At 44.5% G+C, this 21785-nt stretch overlaps 1 protein-coding gene across 11 annotated transcripts in view; it reads left to right on the plus strand.

The window, feature by feature from the left end:
- The window catches only part of RIPOR1 (RHO family interacting cell polarization regulator 1), a 118165-nt gene that overhangs the window by 47463 nt on the left and 48917 nt on the right, over nucleotides 1-21785 (plus strand). For 2 of the 11 annotated variants that reach the window (XM_087877238.1, XM_034425792.3), the window contains exon 1: nucleotides 12892-13289. The exons of 6 other annotated variants lie outside the window; for them this stretch is intronic. In XM_087877238.1, the coding sequence (XP_087733364.1) occupies nucleotides 13271-13289 (19 nt within the window). In that variant the 5' untranslated portion in view covers nucleotides 12892-13270. Of the gene's footprint in view, nucleotides 1-8497; nucleotides 8719-12891; nucleotides 13290-15546; nucleotides 15584-21785 lie in introns of those variants that run through there. 3 more of the 11 variants (XM_087877237.1, XM_087877235.1, XM_034425796.2) reach the window with 2 other exon arrangements.

Consider the following 21785-nt stretch of genomic DNA (forward strand, 5'->3'; position numbering starts at 1 on the left):
TAGCAGAGATGACAGTTGCTCTTTAACAATTATGATTTAAATCGAGTTGATTTAAATCAAGCCTTTTTACTAGCGATTTAAATCATGATTTAAATTGTGATTTAAATCAACTCGATTTAAATCAAATCCACCCTGTGGAGCATCCACAACTTCTGGAGGCAAGCAGTTCCATTGGTTGATTGTTCTCACTGTCAGGAAATTTCTCCTTAATTCTAGGTTGGTTCTCTCCTTGATCAGTTTCCATCCATTGTTTCTTGTCCTACCCTCAGGTGCTTTGGAGAATAGCTTGACCCTCTTCCCCTCTTCTTTGTGGCAGCTGCTCAAATATTGGAACCCTGCTAGAATGTCACGTCTTCTTTTCATTAAACTAGACCTACCCAATTCCTGCAACCGTTCTTCGTATGTTTTAGCCTCCAGGCCCCTAATCATCTTTGTTGCTCTCCTCTGCACTCTTTCCAAAGTTTCTACTTTTTTTTTTTTTTTAATCATGTGGTGACCAAAACCAGATATGGACTTACTAGGGCTTTCTAGAGTGGGAACCCTGAAGAGGAAATGCAGTCAACGCAGTGGTGGAATTCAGTTTTTTTAAGCTACCGGTTCTGTGGGCCTGGCTTGACGGGCGTGGTGTGGCTTGGTAGGCATGGCTTGGTGGGTGTGGTAGGGGAAGGATACTACAAAATCCCCATTCCCTTCCCACTCCTGGGAGAAGGATATTGTACAATCCCCATTCTTTCCCCACTCCTGAGGGAAGGATACTGCAAAATCCCCATTCCCTCCCCACTCCTGGGGGAAGGATATTGCAAAATCCCCATTCTCTCCCCACTCCTGAGGGAAGGATATTGCAAAATCCCCATTCCCACTCCACTCCAGGGGAAGGATACTACAAAATCCCCATTCCCTCCCCACTCCTGGGAGAAGGATATTGCAAAATCCCCATTCCCACCCCACTCCAGGGGAAGGATACTACAAAATCCCCATTCCCTTCCCACTCCTGGAGGAAGGATACTACAAAATCCCCATTCCCACTCCACTCCAGGGGAAGGATACTACAAAATCCCCATTCCCTTCCCACTCCTGGAGGAAGGATACTACAAAATCCCCATTCCCTCCCCCCTCCTGGGGGAAGGATATTGTAAAATCCCCATTCCCACCCCACTCCAGGGGAAGGATACTACAAAATCCCCATTCCCTCCCCACTCCTGGGAGAAGGATATTGCAAAATCCCCATTCCCACCCCACTCCAGGGGAAGGAACTGCAAAATCCCCATTCCTTCCCCACTCCTGGGGGAAGGATATTGCAAAATCTCCATTCCCACCCCACTCTGGGGCCAGCCAGTGATGGCATTTGCCGGTTCTCCTAACTACTCAGAATTTCCGCTGCCGGTTCTCCAGAACCTGTCAGAACCTGCTCGATTTCACCCCTGAGTCAAAGGTAGATGAGACTGTGTCTCTTGTCGTACGAGTTTGGAGGAAAGTCAGAAGCTGAAATAATAGGGGTTTTGCCTGGACCTTTTAGTAAAATGGAATATTGCCCTACTTCATAGAGCTGCTATAAGAATTACTGACGTGTACATTGAACGTCTCCTGTTCTTAATCTTCTGCAGCTTGTGCGGCTCTGTCTCGGAGCTTAACAACTATTTCCATCTGAGGATCATTTGTCTAATGACAATCCATTTGGCTGCTCTTCTGAATGTGTGTATGCTGGACATTTTTTTCTCCCCAACCTTTGGGGTGCTCAGATCAGAACTGTCCGTGATGTGGCAATGATTCCAATACTATGTTAGGCCACAGAGAGAAAATAAAATTAGGAGCGGTGTGGATGCATCCAGGGGTGGGCTTCAAAAATTTTAGCAAGAGGTTCTCTGCCCAGTTGCTGGGTGGGCGTGGCCACGGTGGGCGTGGCCTAGTTGGCCTCCTGCACCATGGTGTGGGAGGGTGTTTTTGCCTTCCCTGGGCTCCGGAGGCTTTCCTCGAGTCTCCGGGAGGGCGGAAATGGCCTCCCCAGGCTCCAGAGGCCCTGAATGTCTGGTGGGCCTGTTTTTCGCCCTCCCAGAACCTCCACGCGCACCCTGCTCTTACCTGCATCCAAAATGGGCCGTGTGGGGACTTCGGGGAGGGGAGGGGAGGGGGTGGGTGGGGCCAGCCAGGAGTGGGATTAGGGGGTTCTCCGAACTGTGCAGAATCTTAGTCATCAAATGGGGCAAAACTCCCTTAATGAATGTCTCCCTTAGCAACAGAAATTTTGGGCTCCATTGTGGTTGTAAGTCGAGGAAAGTGTTCCACATTCAAGGAACGGGCTTCAATGAGTTTTGTGTGTATGTGTGAAGGTGCAATGAATATCATTGTCTTCTTAAAGCCATCTGGAGGGAGTTAGTGGTAAGGGAGGAAGCCAATTTGAAATCATTAACCTTTTCTGGCGGCTCGGTGGCACTGCCATCCTAGGGGGAAAAAAAACAACCTCTGCCCCCTATTTCAAATTATATTGTGTTTTCTGGGTAAGAATTTCACGGGTGAGAGTCCTGAGCCATTCCACTCAGAATAAATATAGGAGTAGATAGCTAATTAGCAGCTCCTCCGAGGCAGGTCCGTAGCTAGCACTTAAAATAAATTATGGCCCATTGGTTTTCTTGGAAAAAGTCTCTCCGTTCTCCTTCGCTTTCTCCACCCCCACAAGGTTTGATGAGATGGGAGGAAAAGAGGGATTTGCAAAAGCTGCAATCTGTTCTCCATCCTGCAGCTGCTCGTGTCTCAGAAGCTGCTTTGAAGCTTTGCCCGTAGATCAAAGTTTTTTGTTTTTTTTCCATAGGCTTCGGATCTGGAAGGAGCCAATCCTTGTGATTACAGTGTGAGCTTCACTGTTGCATCCAAAAACAAAAAAAAAACACCAGACTAAGTAGAACATTGAGAAAACTTTATGGATTTCTCAAGGAAGAATATGAAACCTGGTCTGGTTTTTAATTTATGCAAATTTTTATTTCTATCACTCCATAGCAACAACAAGTAGATGTTAACTCCTGGATATGAATGACATCTAGACCTGGATGTTATAAGAATCCTTGACTTGAGGTAAAGGTAAAGGTTCCCCTCACACATATGTGCTAGTCGTTCCCGACTCTAGGGGGCGGTGTTCATCTCCGTTTCAAAGCCGAAGAGCCAGCGCTGTCCAGAGACGTCTCCGTGGTCATGTGGCTGGCATGAGCGCATGCCAAAGGCGCACGGAACGCTGTTCCCTTCCCACCAAAGGTGGTCCCTATTTTTCTACTTGCATTTTTTATCTGCTTTTGAACTGCTAGGTTGGCAGAAGCTGAGACAAGTAACGGGAGCTCACCCCGTCACGCGGCACTAGGGATTCGAACCGCTGAACTTTCGATTGACACGTTTGCGACCTTCCGACAAGCAAAGTCAGTGGGGAAGCCAGATTCACTTAACAATCAGGTTGCTAACTTTACAACTGCAGGGATTCACTTGACAACAGGACCCAAGAAAAATCGTAAAATGGGGCAAAACTGACTTAACCAATGTCTCACTTAACGACAGAAACGTTGGGCTCAATTGTGGTCGTAAGTCGTGGACTACCTGTATTCTTGATAGCAGGGCTGAAATAGGACTTGCTGTTTTTATTGTGATTATCCTGGTTTTCTAGCTGTGGGGTGTTTCACTGATCTCCCGTGCAGGTCTGAATAGAATATAGAATACAGAATACAGAATGGAAGTGTAGCGTAGCATACCGTAGAGTAGAATTATTGGCCAAGTGTGATTGGACACACAAGGAATTTGTCTCCGGTGCATAAGCTCTCACTGTACATAAAAGCTATAAGTGATAAATCATGATCACAGTCATCATAAAAATACATTCATCATGAATCATAAGATACAACACTTAGTCCTAGTCATAGGATACAAATATCAAATCAGGTCCTGCTTAACATTGTTTGGACTCATCCAAGGTCAGGTAGATGCTGCCACCTGCTGCGATAAAGCATTCAAGAACAGCATTTTTCAGACAGGCAGTAACTATAGACAAGAGTAGGCCTTTATGATGGCTAGGCGTGGATTACAATACCTACATTAAGTGACAACCTGCCCAGATGGCATTTAACCAGTGGCATCCTAAAGCATGGTTTGTAGATTAATCCACAATTGGCTGGATTTATAATTACATTATGATTAACTCTGATACATTGAACAATTCACCATCAGCTGGGGACGTACAGTGTGTGTGTCAAGCAATAATTCATAAATAATGGCTTACAGACCAGAATGCCAAACATTCACACAAATTGAAGCTAAAACCAAACCAGCCCTGTTATTGCTTTCACATGTTACATTGCATCATTATTTACATAAACATAGTCTTTATATCATTGTTGCTAGTCATCTCTGTATAACAGTGAGTGAGCATCTCACACGGCTTCCCAGAGGGTTATTTGCAATCCACGCAGCCTGCTTGAGAAAGTTGGAGGATGATGTAATTAAAAAAAATTTTAGATTGTGCAGAAATGGACAGATTTTATTAAAAATAAAATAAAATATTTTATTTATTTATTAAAAAGAAAAGAAAAAGAAGATACAGAGTATTTTTGAGCATGGGACTTGTTTTATAAATGGTTGGACAGTAGAGGTAGAAATTAGGAGTGGGAAAAGTATTATTGTATATAAATAAATTAATCCAGACAATACGTTGTTCACTAAGCACTTACGTATGTAATGTGAAAATAATATAAATAAACTGTTAAAAAAAAGAGAGGGAAAGTTGGCTGCAAAATAGCTAAATTTCAGCAGTGTGTTTTGTGCCCATTTTAAGGGAGAGAAGGCAGGTTTCAAAATTTGGGATGATTGTGTGTTGCACAATCCCTGTGACACGCAACGTGTCGCCAGGTGACTTCTGAGAAGTTTGGAATTACGATGTGCGTCCTGAACCAGTGGCATGTTGCATGCTATGCAGGGGTGGGCTTCAAAAATTTTAGCTAGGGGGTTCTCTGCCTGGTTACTGGGTGGGTGTGGACATGGTGGACATGGCCTAGTTGGCCTCCTGCACCGTGGTGAAGGGGGTGTTTTTGCCCTCCCTGGGCTCTGGAGGCTTTCCTCGAGCATCTGGGAGGGCGAAAACAGCCTCCCCAGGCTCCGGAGGCCCTCTGGAGGCTGGAAACAGGCCCGTTTCCAGCCTTCCTGAACTTCCGGTAGGCCCATTTTCTGCCCTCCCTGAGCCTCCGTGCGCGCCCTGCACTTACGTGCATTCAAAACGGGCCGTGTGGGGGACTCCTGGGATGGGCGGGGCAGGGTGGACGGGGCCAGCCAGGAGTGGGATTTGGGGGTTCTCCGAACTGCACAGAATCTTAGCTAGAGATTCTCCCGAACCCCTGCGAACCCCACCCCTGATGCTATGTACCATATCAAATAGGTGCATCTACATACAGCCTGGTGGAACTCTTTGTTAGCACTGGAAAAATTGTTACGAGTGAAATTGCTTTGCTCAGGAAATGCGAAAAGGATGTTGTGTTGTTGATGTTGCTTATGGAACGCAACATGTTTCTGCTAGATAGGTTCTGATCACCCCAGCTAAATGTAATTTCCATGTTTGGTATTATTGCCGTTAATACAGCAAGAGGGAATGGAGAACTCTCGTTTTCCATTGGACTAGTATCAGATTGTCCACCTACATTATGCAGATCCTAAACAGTCCAAGTTTTTTCTTAGCTTGTGTTTTCAGAACTTAGTGCTTAAGTCTTTAGAATAAGATGGAGAAGAATCAGATTTATGTCCATTCTCAACCATGGACCCTTGTTTTATGACTTTGGGCCTTTGAGTTCAGTCCACCTCACAAGGTTAGGTGACAGTTGGAGAAGGGGATGCTAGGTATATTACCTGAACTTCTGAAATCTAACAAATAAAATACTTGGAAGCAGTGGGAGAACAAAATAACTCTCTGGAGCAGCCTAATTTTGTTTCCTCGGTGTCTGCTACGAAGTTGGCATTTTCCTTAATTTCTGGGGTTCCCTCTGTCTTGTGCATTGAATATATCCAGGATCAGTAGCACTGAAGTGATCTAGTTGTATAATGAAACATCTGCCAGCAGATAGCGAAGATTAGAGAGCACACCAAGGAGTCCAGTTTAGGATTCCCAAAATTGTTGCCATATTTCAACTCTGAGTACTGCCAAAGAAGAAAAAAAATAAGTAGGCAATTGGAGAAGCAGATATAGTAATTACATTTAATTTTAATGCAATTGAAGTCAAACTGAAATTTAATTTTAGCTTTGCCCTGGCCTCATCTGCTCAAAGCGCAGGGCAATCTTTTGACTGGGAAACGTGTGCTTAGCAATAGCAATAGCACTTATATTTCGCTTCATAGCGCTTTATATCCCTCTCTTAAGTGGTTTACAGAGTCAGCTTATTGCCCCCAACAATCTGGATCCTCATTTTACCAAGGATGAAAGGATGGAAGGCTGAGCCGGTTAGGATCGAACTCCTGGCTGTAGGCAGAGTTTGTCTGCAATACTGCATTCTAACCACTGCGCCACCACGGCTCATGTTATTATGGCTTGATAACAAAATGAAAAAAAAAAAGAGTCTTCTCTAGTGGTGTTTTCAACCTCAACGACTTTAAGATGTGTGGATTTCAGCTCCTAGAATTCCGATGGTGGTTGGGGAATTCTGGGAGGAGTTGGAGTTCACACATCTTACAAGTTAACAGTAACAGAGTTGGAAGGGACATTGGAGGTCATCTAGCCCAACCCCCTGCTCACGCAGGAGACCTGTACTAGGGAGTTGCTGAACCCCACCATGGTACAAGAATCTTGTATTTGTTCAGCCAGCTCCAGCTATAGTCTTAAAATAAAAGGTATAGAAAGAAGCAGCTGTTATGGACCACAAATATAAGCAATTTTTGTTATCTACAGGGAGCTTGCCCGATCTTAAAAATTGCTGCCCGTTCTGACTTGTGGGTGAATAAACATACAAATACATTAATATTCCAGGAATTATGAAGAAGAATCACATGAGACCTCTTAAGTATTTGCTGGTGTTGGTTGATATGTAACACCCAAAGGATTTCCTTTTATTGAAGCATGCCTCAGTCTTACTCATGTAAGATAATGAAAATAATTTTTGTTCTTTGTTGTTGTTTTTTAAATCGGAGAACTAGTGTAATTTAAATTTAGGGGCTGCTCAAGTTAACTAGAAAAATTGTACACACGAAGGAAGTCTATGAATATTTAGCAAGAAAAAACTGAATATTTAAAGGAAGAAAATTAGATGTGATAAACCTGCACACACATAAGCAATACCGTACCAGTGATTCATAATATATGCATACTGTATTTTATAACCTACTGCATATTTAAGACTGTGTCTTTCTTGTTTTCTGACATGCATTGGGTCAACAGTAATACATTTTTATTAGCACTTAATAAGCACTCCTCCCTCCTCCTTAGCAATATATTTTTATGTCTGAACCAGAAGTGGGTTTCAGCAGGTTCTGACCGGTTCTGGAGAACCGGTAGCGGAAATTTTGAGTAGTTCGGAGAACCAGTAGTAAAAGTTCTGACTGGCCCCGCCTCCATCTCTTCTCTGCCTCCCAAGTCCCAGCTGATTGGGAGGGAATGGGGATTTTGCAGTAACCTTCCCCAGGAGTGGGGTGGGAATGGAGATTTTACAGTATCCTTCCCCTGCCACGCCCACCAAGCCATGCCATGCCACGCCCACCAATCCACACCCACAGAACCGGTAGTAAAAAAATTTGAAACCCAACGCTGGTCTGAACATCTCAGATCTTTTCTTCTCAGTTTTCTTCACGTTGCAACCTTATACAACTCAGAAATGGCTTTCCAAATGCTTCGATTCAGCTTTCCCTTGCCAGATGTTCTCCAGATATCTTTGTACTTCATCCCCTCATGTTTCCCGGCCATCTGGATGATTAATTGTGGAAGTTGAAATCCAGCACGTCTGGTGAGCGCCAGGTTGGAGAAGGTGATTTTTTTTCCCCACTGGCCCTAAAAATTTACGGGACCGCCTGCTACCCCCAATAGCCTCCCACCGACCAGTACGCTCCCATAGAGAAGGGCTCCTCCGGGTGCCGTCGGCCAAACAATGTCGACTGGCGGCCCCCAGGGGGAGAGCCTTCTCTGTGGGGGCACCTACTATCTGGAACGAGCTCCCCCCGGAGATACGGAGGATCCCAGATCTGCGTACCTTCCGTCGCGCGCTTAAGACGTTCTTATTTCATCAAGCTGGCGTGACCTAAATTTTCCCCTTTTTAAATGGGAATTTTAAATTTGGTTTTAAATTATTGGGGTTTTAAATTTGTTCAGCCAAATTATTTAATTTGTTTTATTTTTATTTTAAATTTTGTATTTGTATGTTTTATTCTATGGCTGTTCACCGCCCTGAGTCCTTCGGGAGTAGGGCGGTATACAAATTCAATAAAATAAAAATCAAAATAAAAAAAATGGTGAAAGACTGCAACCTTTAGATGGCACTGTGAGCCAGGAAGAAAAAAGGGGCGCCTTTAATCTCTCCTCCGCCTTCAAGCATTTCAAAGAACCCACAAAGAGCGACTTGCATTTTGCTTGAATTTTTGCGTGTCTCCAGACAGCGCTGTGCCATCCCGCTTCTTGGTTAGGGGAGGCTTCTGAGAAAAGGAGACGTTTGACTTAATGCTAACCTTTTAGCAAAAAGGTGTAACCCTTGGTTGGCAGCCGACAAGATTCCGGACAATCAGGTTTGTGCGAATCAGGGTGGGCCAGCTCAGCTATCCTATGTGTGTGGTTTAAGGTGGCGCGGATTGCAAATGAGAAGGAAGCAGCTTTTGTTTTCTTCTGGCTTTTATCGTGGGAGAACTAAGCTTTGGAGCTTCAAGGAAGCTTTGCTGACTGGCCAGTTCGGGTTTGCAAGCTGTAGAATCGCTACCCAGGTTGTTATTTGCGGTTTAAAATTGAGTCTCTGGGACAGTGGTGAAATCCAGCAGGCTCTGACAGGTTCTGGAGAACCAGCAGCGGAAATTTTGAGTAGTTTGGAGAACTGGCAAATGCCACCTCTGGCTGGCCCCAGAGTGGGGTGCAAATGGAGATTTTGCAATATCTTTCCCCCAGGAGTGGGGAGGGAATGGGGATTTTGCAGTATCCTTCCCCTGGAGTGGGGTGGGAATGGGGATTTTGCAGTATCCTTCTCCCAGGAGTGTGGAAGGAATGGGGATTTTGCAGTATCCTTCCCCTGGCGTGGGGTGGGAATGGAGATTTTGCAGTATCCTTCCCCTGTCATGCCCACCAAGCCACACCACACCACGCCCACCAAGCCACGCCATAGAACCGGTAGTAAAAAAAAATTGGATTTCACCACTGCTCTGGGATCTCACTACTTAAGGAGAATGTCTCCAAAGTAGCAGAGAATGGGAGAAAGTGACAAGAAGTGCCCTTGTGTCACTTCCAGGACTGAAGTAGGTATTATGAGTTAAGTACTAATTCCCCTCTCCCCTCAAGGGGTTTGTAGTTGGCTGGTTGGACATCTGGTTATGGATGTTCATTTGGTGGCTCTCTTTATACTTCAAAAGTTTTTTTTTTCCTCTGCCTGAACAGGGTGCATGTTTGATCTTCTAGCTCTCCATCTGTCTCTCCATCCTGTATCTACAGTTGAGCACATGCCCATGGCAGACAGATGTTCGTTTTGTTGATCTGCTCTTTAAACATCCTTTCCAACCGCAGAACAGTGTGTGCAGGCTCTGTCCTGCGGCGTTCAAAGTTACAGTGGTGCTGAACGAGGAAGACTTATGACCGGTCCTCAAAGTTGTGGCAGTGTCCTCCTGCTTACACGATCACAATTCAAGTGCTTGGTTTAACCTGCTTGCACTTAGCGATAGTTGCAGCGTTCCCTTGCCATGTGATAACCACTTGTGGCTTTCTCTGCCGGCTTCCCACAAGCAAAGACATTGGGGAAGCCAGCAGGAAATCACACTTCTTCCTGTCCCCACCCTGTTTTCTCACCCATTCGCTTTCCATAGTGTCCTTGCCTGTAGCTCTCATCCGTAGCCTTTATCTACCAGCATGTTGAATTGGGAATCCCTGCCTCTTCCCATGTCACTTGGCGTCCTCAGTTAATGACCCGTATGCTCCTGAGATTACGACGATAACTGGGACTGCCAGCATTTCTGTCACTAAGCAATACGGATACTTGATACTGCACTTTATGACCGTATTGCTTAGTGACAAGAAATTCCTGTCCCAATTGCCATCGTAACCCGAGGACTACCTGTACTTCAAATTGTGCCCCTCTCGGTGAAAGCAACACTCATCTACTCTGTAAGAATTTTAAATCTGGGGTCTGTCATTGTGGACCTTGATTGCTGCGTGCAAAGAATAGCCGTGGCATTTTATGGCAGGAATTGGAGAATTACCAATGAATTACCTGGAGCACTGCCAGAGCCTTGGTGGTACAGTGGTTTAATGCACCCTGTTATTAACACAGCTGCCTGCAATTTCTGCAGGTTCGAATCTCACCAGGCTCAAGGTTGACTCAGCCTTCCATCCTTTCTAAGGTAGGTAAATTGAGGACCCAGTTTGTGGGGGCAATAAGCTGACTTTGTATAAAATATACAAAAGAATGAAGGCTATTGCTTAATGCATTGTAAGCCGCCCTGAGTCTCCGGAGAAGGGCGGCATATAAATCAAATTAAAAAAAAAAAAAACTAGCTCAGCTCTAGCTTTACACAGCAAATGAGCAAGGAGACCTCTGAGTACAATTTATTTATTTATTTATTGGTTCGATTTATATGCCGCCTTTCTCCGGAGACTCAGGGCGGCTTACAATGCGTTAAGCAATAGCCTTCATACTTTTTGTATATACCTGCTTAGTAGGGCTTTCGGCCCCCCGATAAGCAGTGTTCTTTTTTATACAAAGTCAGCTTATTGCCCCCACAATTGGTCCCTAATGCCTTTTTTTTTTCCTCTTCCAAAGAAAGATAGTTTGTTTGTTTTTTTCCTTTTTGAGGATGACGAAGACTTGTCCTGGAAGGATTTTGGCAACTTGACAGAAGAGGCCTTCCAGTAAGGATTAGCAGGCTGGTAAAAGTTATTATTGCCTCCTAAAATGCAACATTTTCCAAGTCTTGTTTCCTTTTGTCCCTTCAATAACAATAGAAACGACGATTTCCTGTTCTTCCCCCTTGACCTGTTGGCTTTCTCTAAAGCGATCTGAAGCATCGTTTCAATTCTATTTCTGTTTGTTCTGATAAAATGGGCAGGAGGCGTAGAGTTGTGTTCAGCAAAACGGAGCATGGTGCGTCTGATAAGATTTGATTTTGGGCAGCATCTTGGATGGTATTGGGTGGCATTCCCAGGGAAGATTTATTTCTCCCAGTTACGAGAGCAGAACTGGACATCTCATTTATGAAGAGAGAGATGCTGGGATTCACTGCTGGATTGTGCCCATCCCTAAGGTGGAGAACATCGTTCCTCATTCCTCCCCCTGTTCCTCATTAGTATCAGTATTAATTCCTTTGATAAGGGATTTTTAGTTGAAAGAAGCAGCTGCTGTTGATGGAATCCATTAAGGACAGTATTTCTCGATCTTTAATGCTGAACAGAAAGAAGGGACGCGATGGTTCAGTGGCGAAGACGCTGAGCTTCTCGATCGAAAGGTCGGCAGTTCAGTGGTTCGAATCCCGAGTGCCGCATTACGGGGTGAGCTCCCGTGACTTGTCCCAGCTTCTGCCAACCTAGCAGTTCGAAAGCACGTAAAAAATGCAAGTAGAAAAATAGGGACCACCTTTGGTGGGAAGGGAACAGCGTTCCGTGCGCCTTTGGCGTTTAGTGATGCCGGCCACATGACCATGGAGACGTCTTCGGACAGCGCTGGATCTTCGGCTTTGAAACGGAGATGAGCACCGCCCCCTAGAGTCAGGAACAACTAGCACATTTGCGCGAGGGGAACCTTTACCTTTACTAATGCTGAACGGAAGCAGATGTTTTTCACAAGTGGTTTTCTCGCCCCTCTAAAATGAGCTTGGTTGATTAAAGAAAACAAAAAAAAAAAAACCCAACAAAGTCTCGCTTTTCTATGCCTATTGAAAAGCCAATTTCCCCTCCTTTGCATGTGGTCACCTTAAGCAAAACCCTGAGCCTGTTGGCCTCCAAGCAAGATGATTAAAATTCTCAGGGGTCTCTTCCACATCTGGATCTCATCCAAATGCACGCAGGGTCAGTGCATTAAATCTCGTTGGGTATCTGGAAATGACACCCGTATGTAGTTTTGAAAAACTACAGAATTTTCAGTATTTGTATTAAAAAATATTAATAGCAAAAAACAAACAACTGCAGCACCAACAGGGGAAAAAAAAAATAAAGGAACATAAATAGTGGTTGTACCGAGAAGAAAGGGAAGGAAGGAAGGAAGGAAGGAAGGAAAGAGAGAAAGAGAGAGAGAGAAAGAAAGAAAGAAAGAAAGAAAGAAAGAAGGAAGGAAGAAAAAGAAAGAAGGAAGGAAGAAGGAAGAAAGAAGAAAACAAGAAAGGAAGAAGGAAGAAAGAAAGAAGGAAGGAAGAAGGAAGAAAGAAAGAAGGAGGGAAAGGAAAGGAAAGGAAAGGAAAGAAGGAAAGGAAGAAGAAAAAGAAGAAAAAGCAGCTCAGATACATTATGGTAACTAAAGTCTAAACATGGCAAGAAAAGAAAAACTAATTAGCAGGAAAAACTGTTCATACACATATGAACTATGGATTGTATATAATTCATTCAATCCCTATGCTCATTATTCAATATAGGCTGTGTTGAGACCTGTGGCTTCATCTTCTCATTTTTAGAACTTTTCCAAAAAATAATAATAATAATAATAGATATCAGACTCATATCTTGGATACCAGGACTTTTATTTTATTTTATTTTTTTTAAAAAAATTCCTTAAAAATGATGCAGGAAGAAGGGGAAAAAAATGGTTGAGCCGTGTTCTGAACTCCACGTAGAACTACGTCTTCAGTAGAAGGTGGTGGAAAAAAGAGCAACTGCTCCTGGGAAATCTTGTTCCATTCTCCTTTCTTCTGGCTTCCTCCACGGCTTTGTGGCTTTTGACTCACCCTGGGAGCAGCAGGAACTCTGGTGATGTCAGGAATGATGGGGAGGAGACACACAGACAAACTGGCCGGCCAGAACTTCTGTCTTTGCTGCAGTTCGCGGGGACTATGCAGAGAAGCTGTGGCACCAGCATTCAGGACACCCCTGCTGGTCCTTGAGGGACAGACCCTTCCTCTCCAATTCAGGAGGATGGACTAAGTAAGCCCCAGCTTCAGGATGAGAGGGAAGTACAAAGGTAATGGTGGCTCCTTTAAAAAGTAGGACTTTTTTCCCCCCCCTCCATCTCCAAATCCAAAGTGGGATGAACTTTAGGAAAGCAAAAGCTGCGTTCTTGAAGCACTGGAATCCTGCAATTTGTGGAGTTTTGTTTCGGTGTCATCTCTGCTACGGAGATGGAAAAGCATCCTCCCTGCAGGGGAAATCATTCAGCAGCAACCTATATAAAGTCGAAATGCTGTTGCTGTTTCAGATTTACAGAATTTGGGCTGGTGGATTGTCACTTAATGTTCCATGGGCGTTTATTCCGAATGGTAATCTATACAGATGATTCTGCTCCCAAGAGATTGATAGACCTTTGTAGTGTTAAATTGTCAGACCCGTTCGGCTTGGCTTAAATCGGGAGGGCTGAAGAAGTAAGCACAGTTCACACAGGAGATGCCCTCTTGCTGAAAAGCTCCCTGCTTTTATGGTTTTAGAGATAATTTGTTAGCATTTAAATTTTATTTTGGCTGAAGAAGTTACTTGGATGAGTAACAAAAAGTCTTAGGTTAACACACACTGTTCCGATTGCCATGATTTTTAACCTGCTTTAGTTACTTTTGGCCTGGATGATTGAGTCTTCATTGATGTATTACAATATGTTTTGGGGAGAAACCTCTGTAGTTGGTGTGGCAAGAGTTGGTACATTCCAACTACTCTGACTCTCTACCTAACTATTTTTTTTTTATTTTGACTTGCAGAAGTTACTTGGATGAGTAACGAAACATCTCAGGTTAACAAACTTCGGTCCAGTTGCCATGATTTAAACTTTTTTAAAGTTAGGATTTTAAATGTTTTAATGCTGCAGTAAACCCAGAGTTGTTAAGGTTACAAGAAGGGCGACAAATAAATGAAATAAATGTTGGCAGTTTAAAATGTGGCCTTTCGTGGCATGCTGGTACATGAAATTTGTATTGCGCTTAATGGTATGTGTTTATCTGCAGATGCATGTTATCGTTGTAAATATATGAATCTACCATGTTTTCCCCAAAATAAGACCGGGTCTTATGTTATTTTTTGCTCCAAAAGACGCATTATAGCTTATTTTCTGGTTAGGATTTATTTTGGGGGAAATACAGTACTAAATGCCTCTGTCTGCTGACGATCTTAACAGGGGCTTATTTTTGGGTTAGGGTTTATATTAAAAGCACCCTGAAAAATCATGCTAGGGCTTATTTTCTAGTTTGGTCTTATTTTTGGAGAAACGGTATAAATTTCCCGGTGATTGAAAGAAGGTGGTAGGAAAGAGTTGTTGAGAATTGGGTGGCATTCAAGTCGGATCTATTATTATTATTATTACTTTGGGTTATAAAGTGAGGGATGGGGAAATTTTGACCCTGAGGGTATTATAGAGGCATTGGTTATAGGGCGCTATTCTGCCTCTGATTAGGCCATAATACGATGCATTTGTCTCTTTGGGGGTTGTCATGCAGATTTTTATAGTGTTGATTCTGCCCCCCAACATTTTTCAGGGGGTGGGGGGGTCAGGCCAAAAGCACAAGGCCATGTGGCAAAAACCCTTGGCACCAAAGCTTCTCCCATAATGGACTTGTTGATCTTCCAAGATGCCACGAGACTGCTGTGTTTTTCAAGGCAGGATCCTTTCAGTGCCAGTTCTGTTGTGCCTTTTCCTTGGCCCTTGCCAGGATCCCTACATAATATTCAGTTGGGCTCCTTTGAAGCGTCGTGGGAGTTCTGGTGATACTAGCGCAGCCCCATTCCAGTTGGGCGGGACGAGATCAGGTTGCCAAAAGTGCTGGCACGACTAGCTGAGACTGATGAACAGTAGAAAAGTGTTCGGTGCTACCCAGGAAATGTTTCCTTGGGGAGGTAGAAGGCAGAATAGTGGCAGAAGAAGGGTAGAAGAGCAAGAAGTAGATTTACAGAGAGTCCACAACCGTAACTGAGCTCAACATTTCCGTTGGCTAAACAAGGCAGTCGATTAAGTCGTGCCTCTCTTTGCCACCTTTTTTTTGTCATAGTTGTTAAACAATTTATTGCAGTTGTTAAATGAATCGTGTGGTCGTTAAGCAAATCTGGCTTCCCCCATTGTCTTTGCTTGTCAGAAGTCGACGGGGAAGGTCGCGAAGGGTGATCGCATGACCCTGGGAAAGGGCAGCCATCATAATAAATACGTGCCAGTTTCCAAGCACCCGAATTTGGATCGGATGCCCATGGAGATGCTGTAACGGTCGTAAAGTGTGAGAAGTGGTCATAAGTCGCTTTTTTCAGTGCTGCTGTACCTTCGAATGGTTACTAAACCAACCAGTTGTAAGTTGAGGAGCATCTGTCGTTCATGCCCAGGGCTAATTTATAAAGGGAAAATTGCTTTTGTCTGAAGGTGTTACGCATGCCCATTTTAAGGGCGGATGGTTTATTTTGGGCTACAAACCAGAATTTAAACCCCGGGTTTCTTTTCTCAATCCAGAACTTGTTTTATCTAAAGCATGTTGTGTTTGAACCCAGCATCGTGTCATGTCCCTCAGGTTGTTTATGGTTTTTAGGTTCCCACCCAATTCACCGGCAGAGGAAGGGGAAAAAAAAACAAGGCAGGGTTTGGATAAACAAAGGATGATTGCTTTCTTCATCAGCAGAACGGGCTGTGACAATGGCTTGTTGGACAAACAAACCCTGACTTAGGTTATGAGCAAGCAGAGCTTTGGTCTTGTGTCGTGGTGAAGATTTTTCCAGGAAGATCCATGTTCAGTTTCAGTCATAGGGCTGCGTTTCCTATTCCTCAATAGGACCCATCCATCAAGATGATCAAGGATAAAAATCTAAAAATTCCCCGTGGTTTTTAAAGGAAGATAGGGCTTCCCTCCTCTCCCTTCCCCAATGTAGTAGAGACACTCCTTGACTTACAATCATTCGTTTAGTGACCATTCGAAATTACCATGTTTTTTTAAAAGAGAATAAACACTGCATAAACTGTAAGAGCCGCGGTGGCGCAGTGGTGAGAGCGCAGTACTGCAGGCTACTTGTGCTGACTGCTGGCTGCCTACAATTTGGCAGATCGAATCTCCCCAGGCTCAAGGTTGACTCAGCCTTCCATCCTTCCGAGGTCGGCAAAATGAGGACCCAGATTGTTGGGGGCAAGAGGCTGACTCTGTAAACCGCTTAGAGAGCACTGTGAAGCAGTATTTAAGTCGTAAGTGCGGTTGCTATAAACTACTATGGCTTTAAGGTGGTAAAAGAAGTATGAAGAATGAGGCATCCATTGATTCATCAGTTTTGCAAGTCTCTTGGTTTTTGTTTTGTTTTGTTTTGTGTTTTTTTTTTTTTTTTTGCTAACTAGCTAATTCCAGGGTTGTGAGTTTATGTGATTCTTTTCCATGACTGCAGAGTTGGACACTGGCCACAGTAGACACAGCACTAAAAGTCATCTATTAGTTTGTGAAAAGAAGAAGTTTTTAGCTCCTATGACTAGATGATTCTTGGAAGCGTCTAAACCAGGGGTCTCCAACCTTGGCAACTTTAAGACCCGTGGACTTCAACTCCCAGAATTCCCCAGCCAGCCAGCATGGGAGTTGAAGTCCACGGGTCTTAAAAGTTGCCTGATCCAAACTTTGTTGAAGAAGGAAAAAGAGTCTTCAGGATATGCTTGTTCTTTCTTTATTTTTTTTAATCCCACCTTTGGAGTTGGAAAGTATTCAAGAGAGCTTACATTATGTTGTACACGGTATAATAAAACATCACAAGGAAATAAGACCATAAAGGAGGACTTGGCTTCAGTGCAACAGAATTAATAATTGGCCTTGGCGTAGCCTGATGTTAAAAAGGCCATTCTCTGTGTAGGAGTTAACCTTAGGGGAAGTTTTTCAGAGCTTTTAAGCATCGGTTTCAAATGATAATTACTTGGTGTTATCAGCAGACAGAATTGACTGAGGAACAATAAAAATACCGTGTTTTCCTGAAAATAAGACATGTCTCATATTTTTTTGAACCCCAAAATAAGTGCTTGGTCTTATTTTCGGGGAGGTCTTATTATTTTGGGGTATGTGGAGCAAGACGGGGTTCCTCTTGCAATCTTACCTGATTTCCAGTTCTGTCTCCCTAACCCTAGCCAGAGGAAATGGCGGGGACCGGCTGTGCATGTGTTTAAATATTTTTGGGGAGGGCTTATTTTCGGGGAGGGCTTATTTTCTGGGAGGGGCTTTTTTTAGCACAGGCACTCAAAAGCCCAATTGGGCTTATTATCAGGGGATGTCTTATTTTCAGGAAATGGTAGTATTTGCAATCCGATGAACAAGGTAGGATTGAAATCTCTTCTTCAACCCTATTGTCCTTGCAGTTCGTTTTTGATATCCTCTTCCTTCTTTCTCTTTGGAGAAAGGGTGAGAATTCAGATATCTTTGTATCTTAATCCTAACTCTCCAAAGAACACATTTTTTCAGGATGTGCTCAGTAGCAGGAAGGAAGAGATTTTTGACCATTTCCCTCTAAGAATTAGCATTAACTCTTTCTACTTCTACTATTCTATTCTATTCTATTCTATTCTATTCTATTCTATTCTATTCTATTCTATTCTATTCTATTCTATTCTATTCTATTCTATTCTATTCTAATTCTAATTCTAATTCTAATTCTAATTCTAATTCTAATTCTAATTCTAATTCTAAGATACCATCTTAAAGAAAGTCCTACCTTAGCCCTGGAGGTAGAAACCCTAAGAGAATGGTCTGCAGAGCCAGGGCTGACTCCAGAATTGAGGAACAAAGTGTCTTCTCGTAGACCTCTTATTCTGCCAGATGTGCCTGATAATTGTGATTGGAGGCCTCCAAAAAATATGGCCATGCCAAGTCTATCCAATCTTCTAAATCTCTACAGTGCTCCGGGTTGGCGCTTAGTGTTTGATGCAGAAGTTCTGTGGTCTTAACTCAGAATGTTAGGCATGGTGAGATGTGGAGAATAAAGGTGGGCCATCCGCAGAGAATCGCATTATGAATTGTGGGGTGCTGGTAGCTGCCAGATGTTGGTGTTAGCTTCGCAGAGAAGATCTTAATAGCCGGGCAGTTTCTGATGGGCCTAAGGATTCTCAGGCCATTTGGACGTTTCATAGATCAGATCCTAAACTTTAATTTGCATCCAGAAAAGGAGTCTTGCAGAGCTTTTGAACTTGGCTGCCAAATTAAACAAAGGGAAATCATGAACGTTATGAACTTTGCAGTTTGGTGGCCGGAGATCTGAATTCAGAAAGAAGGCAAAGAAGGACACAAAAGCCCTTTTGGTGGCCCCTTTCTGTTTGCTCGTGGACCACAACCTCCAACTGGTAGAACTGAAAACCTCACGTTGGTTTCAGATCTATGTTCTCCATGCCAGCTCTTTGGCACTGCCTGCTTTTTCTCTCCTTTGGCTGCCTCCAACCAATTCTCTCTGTGTGTGTGTCTCATTTTGAAGGGGCAGGGAGAGCTGTGCTCCATTTTTGTCCCGATAGTTAAGACAGCAATCCAGGGTATGCTTATGAATCGATTGCTTTAAAATTTCCCTTCGTATTGTAGGAAGTTACCACCCACCCCTTTCCTGGAAGAATGAAATATTTTAGGAAATATTAAAAAGGCAGAATATTATGTTTCCCTGGTTGAGAAATGGAGAATCATGTTTTAAAGACAAAGCAACTCCCACCTTCCTGCCTCCCCCCCCCCCTTTGTTAATGGGCCAGAGGCAGAAACTCAATCTTTGACAATAGGACCCATCTGCAACACAATAGCAACAGAAACTAGCACAATGGGACCCATCTAGGACAGAAACTCACCACATGGCACCTGGGAAGATTACATCAGCCAGCAAGGCTAGCTAAGACCCCCACCCCCTGGGAGTTTGAAAACCAATCAGGATACTCTTTCGGGGCCCCAGGAAGTTCAAAGCCAGAGAGGGCATAAAACCCGGGGACTCGCTGTATCTCATCCCTTTTTCTGTTCAGGAACTCAAGCCATGTGATCCTGTCCACCATTAAACCATCTTTCCAAGCAGTCCCCATGTTTCCAGTGTCTTTTTCCCCACTTGGAACAGAACCCAGAAGGATATTTCTTCCTACAGTATTTTCTCTCTCCTGCCTTCCTAGGAGGCTTCTCCCCCATCCCATGTTAAATTGCTAGTTACCAATAATAAACGCTGGCAGAAGCCATGGCAGATGGACAGGCCTCTTGGCAAGGAGATTCAGCTTTGCTGGCAGGAATGGGGGGGGCAGTCTCGTTCCGCTGCAAGGGAACAAGCTGGCCTCCTCTTAATGTGAACCTGGGTCTCTTTCCCGGGTTACAGCTGTACCTGCATTATCCGACACCCGGTCCTTCTAACCCACACTGGTCCAGTTGTCTCTCACCCAGGAGTGGGCTTCAAAAATTTTAGCAAGAGGTTCTCTGCCTGGTTGCTGGATGGGCGTGGCCATGGTCGGCGTGGCGTAGTTGGCCTCCTGCACCATGGCAGGGGGGGACGTTTTGCCCTCCCTGGGCTCCAGAGGCTTTTCTCGAGCCTCCGGGAGGGCGACAGCTCGTGAGCCCAGAAAAATGACTCTGCATGCCACTTCCGGCATGCGTGCCATAGGTTCGCCATCACAACTGTAGATCATGCTAAACAGCCTTTCCAGCATCCCTCATCATGGGTCAAATTGGGGATACTGGGAGATTGCAGTATTATCTGAGTTGCCTATACGTGATCAGTGGTAATCTTTGCAATGGAAGATGGACGGTATGATGCAGATCCTTAAAAGCATCAGCTGTTGTGCAGAGGAGAGGTCCATGCAGCTGGAGAAATTTTACACGTTGTTCTCATTTTACGGAAAAAGAGAGGAAACGCAACAGAGCAAAACCGGGATTCCACAACTGAACAGGGACCGCAGTTCAGTTTTTTCTGCTCCACATGGTTGGCCTTAGGACTGTGAAATTGCCTGGAGGGAGAAGACTCCTTCAAGACGAGTTTCAGCAAACCAGCAGAGCCGGAAGAAGGTGGTGTAACTTAAGCTTTGGTGCGGCAGGAAGAACAAGCATCTCAGGCGCCTTCGCTCTGCCGGCCTCCTGTTGACGCCCCAACTTCCTCCCATTGTTCGGCTTGCTTGCAAGGACTTAGCCAGACAGGAGGGAGAGAGAGAGGCCCCTCTTAAAAAAAAACAAAACCTTGTCTACCCTCTGCTAAAAGGGAGACCAGCCTTTCCTCCCAACCCAATTCCCTTGTTTCATTCTCACACACCCCAAAGTTTGTGATCTTATCACTCCCACTGGTTTAATTGACTGGATGGCAGGAACCCACAATTCACCTTTGCATCCGTTACCCTACTGCCTTTCGATCCCCGCAATAGACAAATGGCTGCAAAAGTTGATGGAACTAACCAGAGATGGGTTTCATATATTTTTACCACCGGTACACCATGTGTGCACTCTCGCTTCACGCGCATGCATTCCTTCTGCGCATGCACCCAGCCTTCCACACATGTGCTTTGCACGCACACGTGCCTTCCGCGCATACACCTGGCCTCAAAAACGTGGCTAAATAGGATGGCCTAGCGCCGGGGTGGGTGGGTTGATCCACCCACAGTCGCCGCTACCGTTTCGCCCGAACCGGCTGAATACCACAACTGGAACTAGCAGAGATGGCTAAATTGACTGTTTTTTAATCCAAGAGCGGGGGGGGGAAACATAAGTACTTTTGTATCTACTTGGAAACCGCTTCTGGACTTTGTACTTGAGGTGGGAAAAAATCGGAAACTTTGATTTTGTTTTTTTACCGATTAGATAGATTGGTTGTTATACAAATGGCTAGTTTATACTATTATGTAAAAGTAAAAAGGTTGAGGTTTGATGTTACTGTTTTATTCTACTTCACTAGAGGAAGTCGGAAGTCAATGTCTTTTTTCTTCTTTTCCCCCCCTACTTTTCTACACTCCTCCTTTCCCTTTTCCCTCCCTTATTTTTCCAACTCTTTGCTTTTGTAGTTTTGTACTTTAGATGATAAACCAATAAAACCTGTAAAAAGAGTTTCTCTACTGGGTTTCTCTCATTTCAGTGAGAGCCTGGAACTGGGCAAGGGAGAGGTTGAAATGAGAGCTCATGACCGCTTAAGAAGAATAAGAAGCATTGTCCTTCCTCAGGAACCTGTTTTCTTTCTGCTATGCCTGTCGTCAGCCGTTCAGTCGTGTCCAACCCTTGGCCACTCTATGGGTCAGCACTCTCCATGCCCCCCTGTCTCGCACTGCCTCCTTCAGATCCACCATGGCAGGGGTATCAAAGGCCTGTAAGCCAGCTCTGGCACCTAGGGTGCTTAGATCTAGCCCGCGAGGCCACCCTGGAAACAGTGAGGGACCAGCCCACGGTGCTTCTGTGAGCGAAAACGGAACTCAGTAGGCCCTCCTGAGCTTCGTTTTCGCTGGCGTACAGTTGCAGGAGGCCATCACAGTCGGAAACGGAGCACGGGAGCCCGTATTTGCTGGCAGATCACTCGGCCCGCCACAGGCATGAGTGACGTTGAACTGGCCACACCCACT

Source organism: Pantherophis guttatus, chromosome 11 (assembly GCF_059756535.1).
Source record: "Pantherophis guttatus breed Tessera chromosome 11, ASM5975653v1, whole genome shotgun sequence".
NCBI lineage: Eukaryota > Metazoa > Chordata > Lepidosauria > Squamata > Colubridae > Pantherophis > Pantherophis guttatus.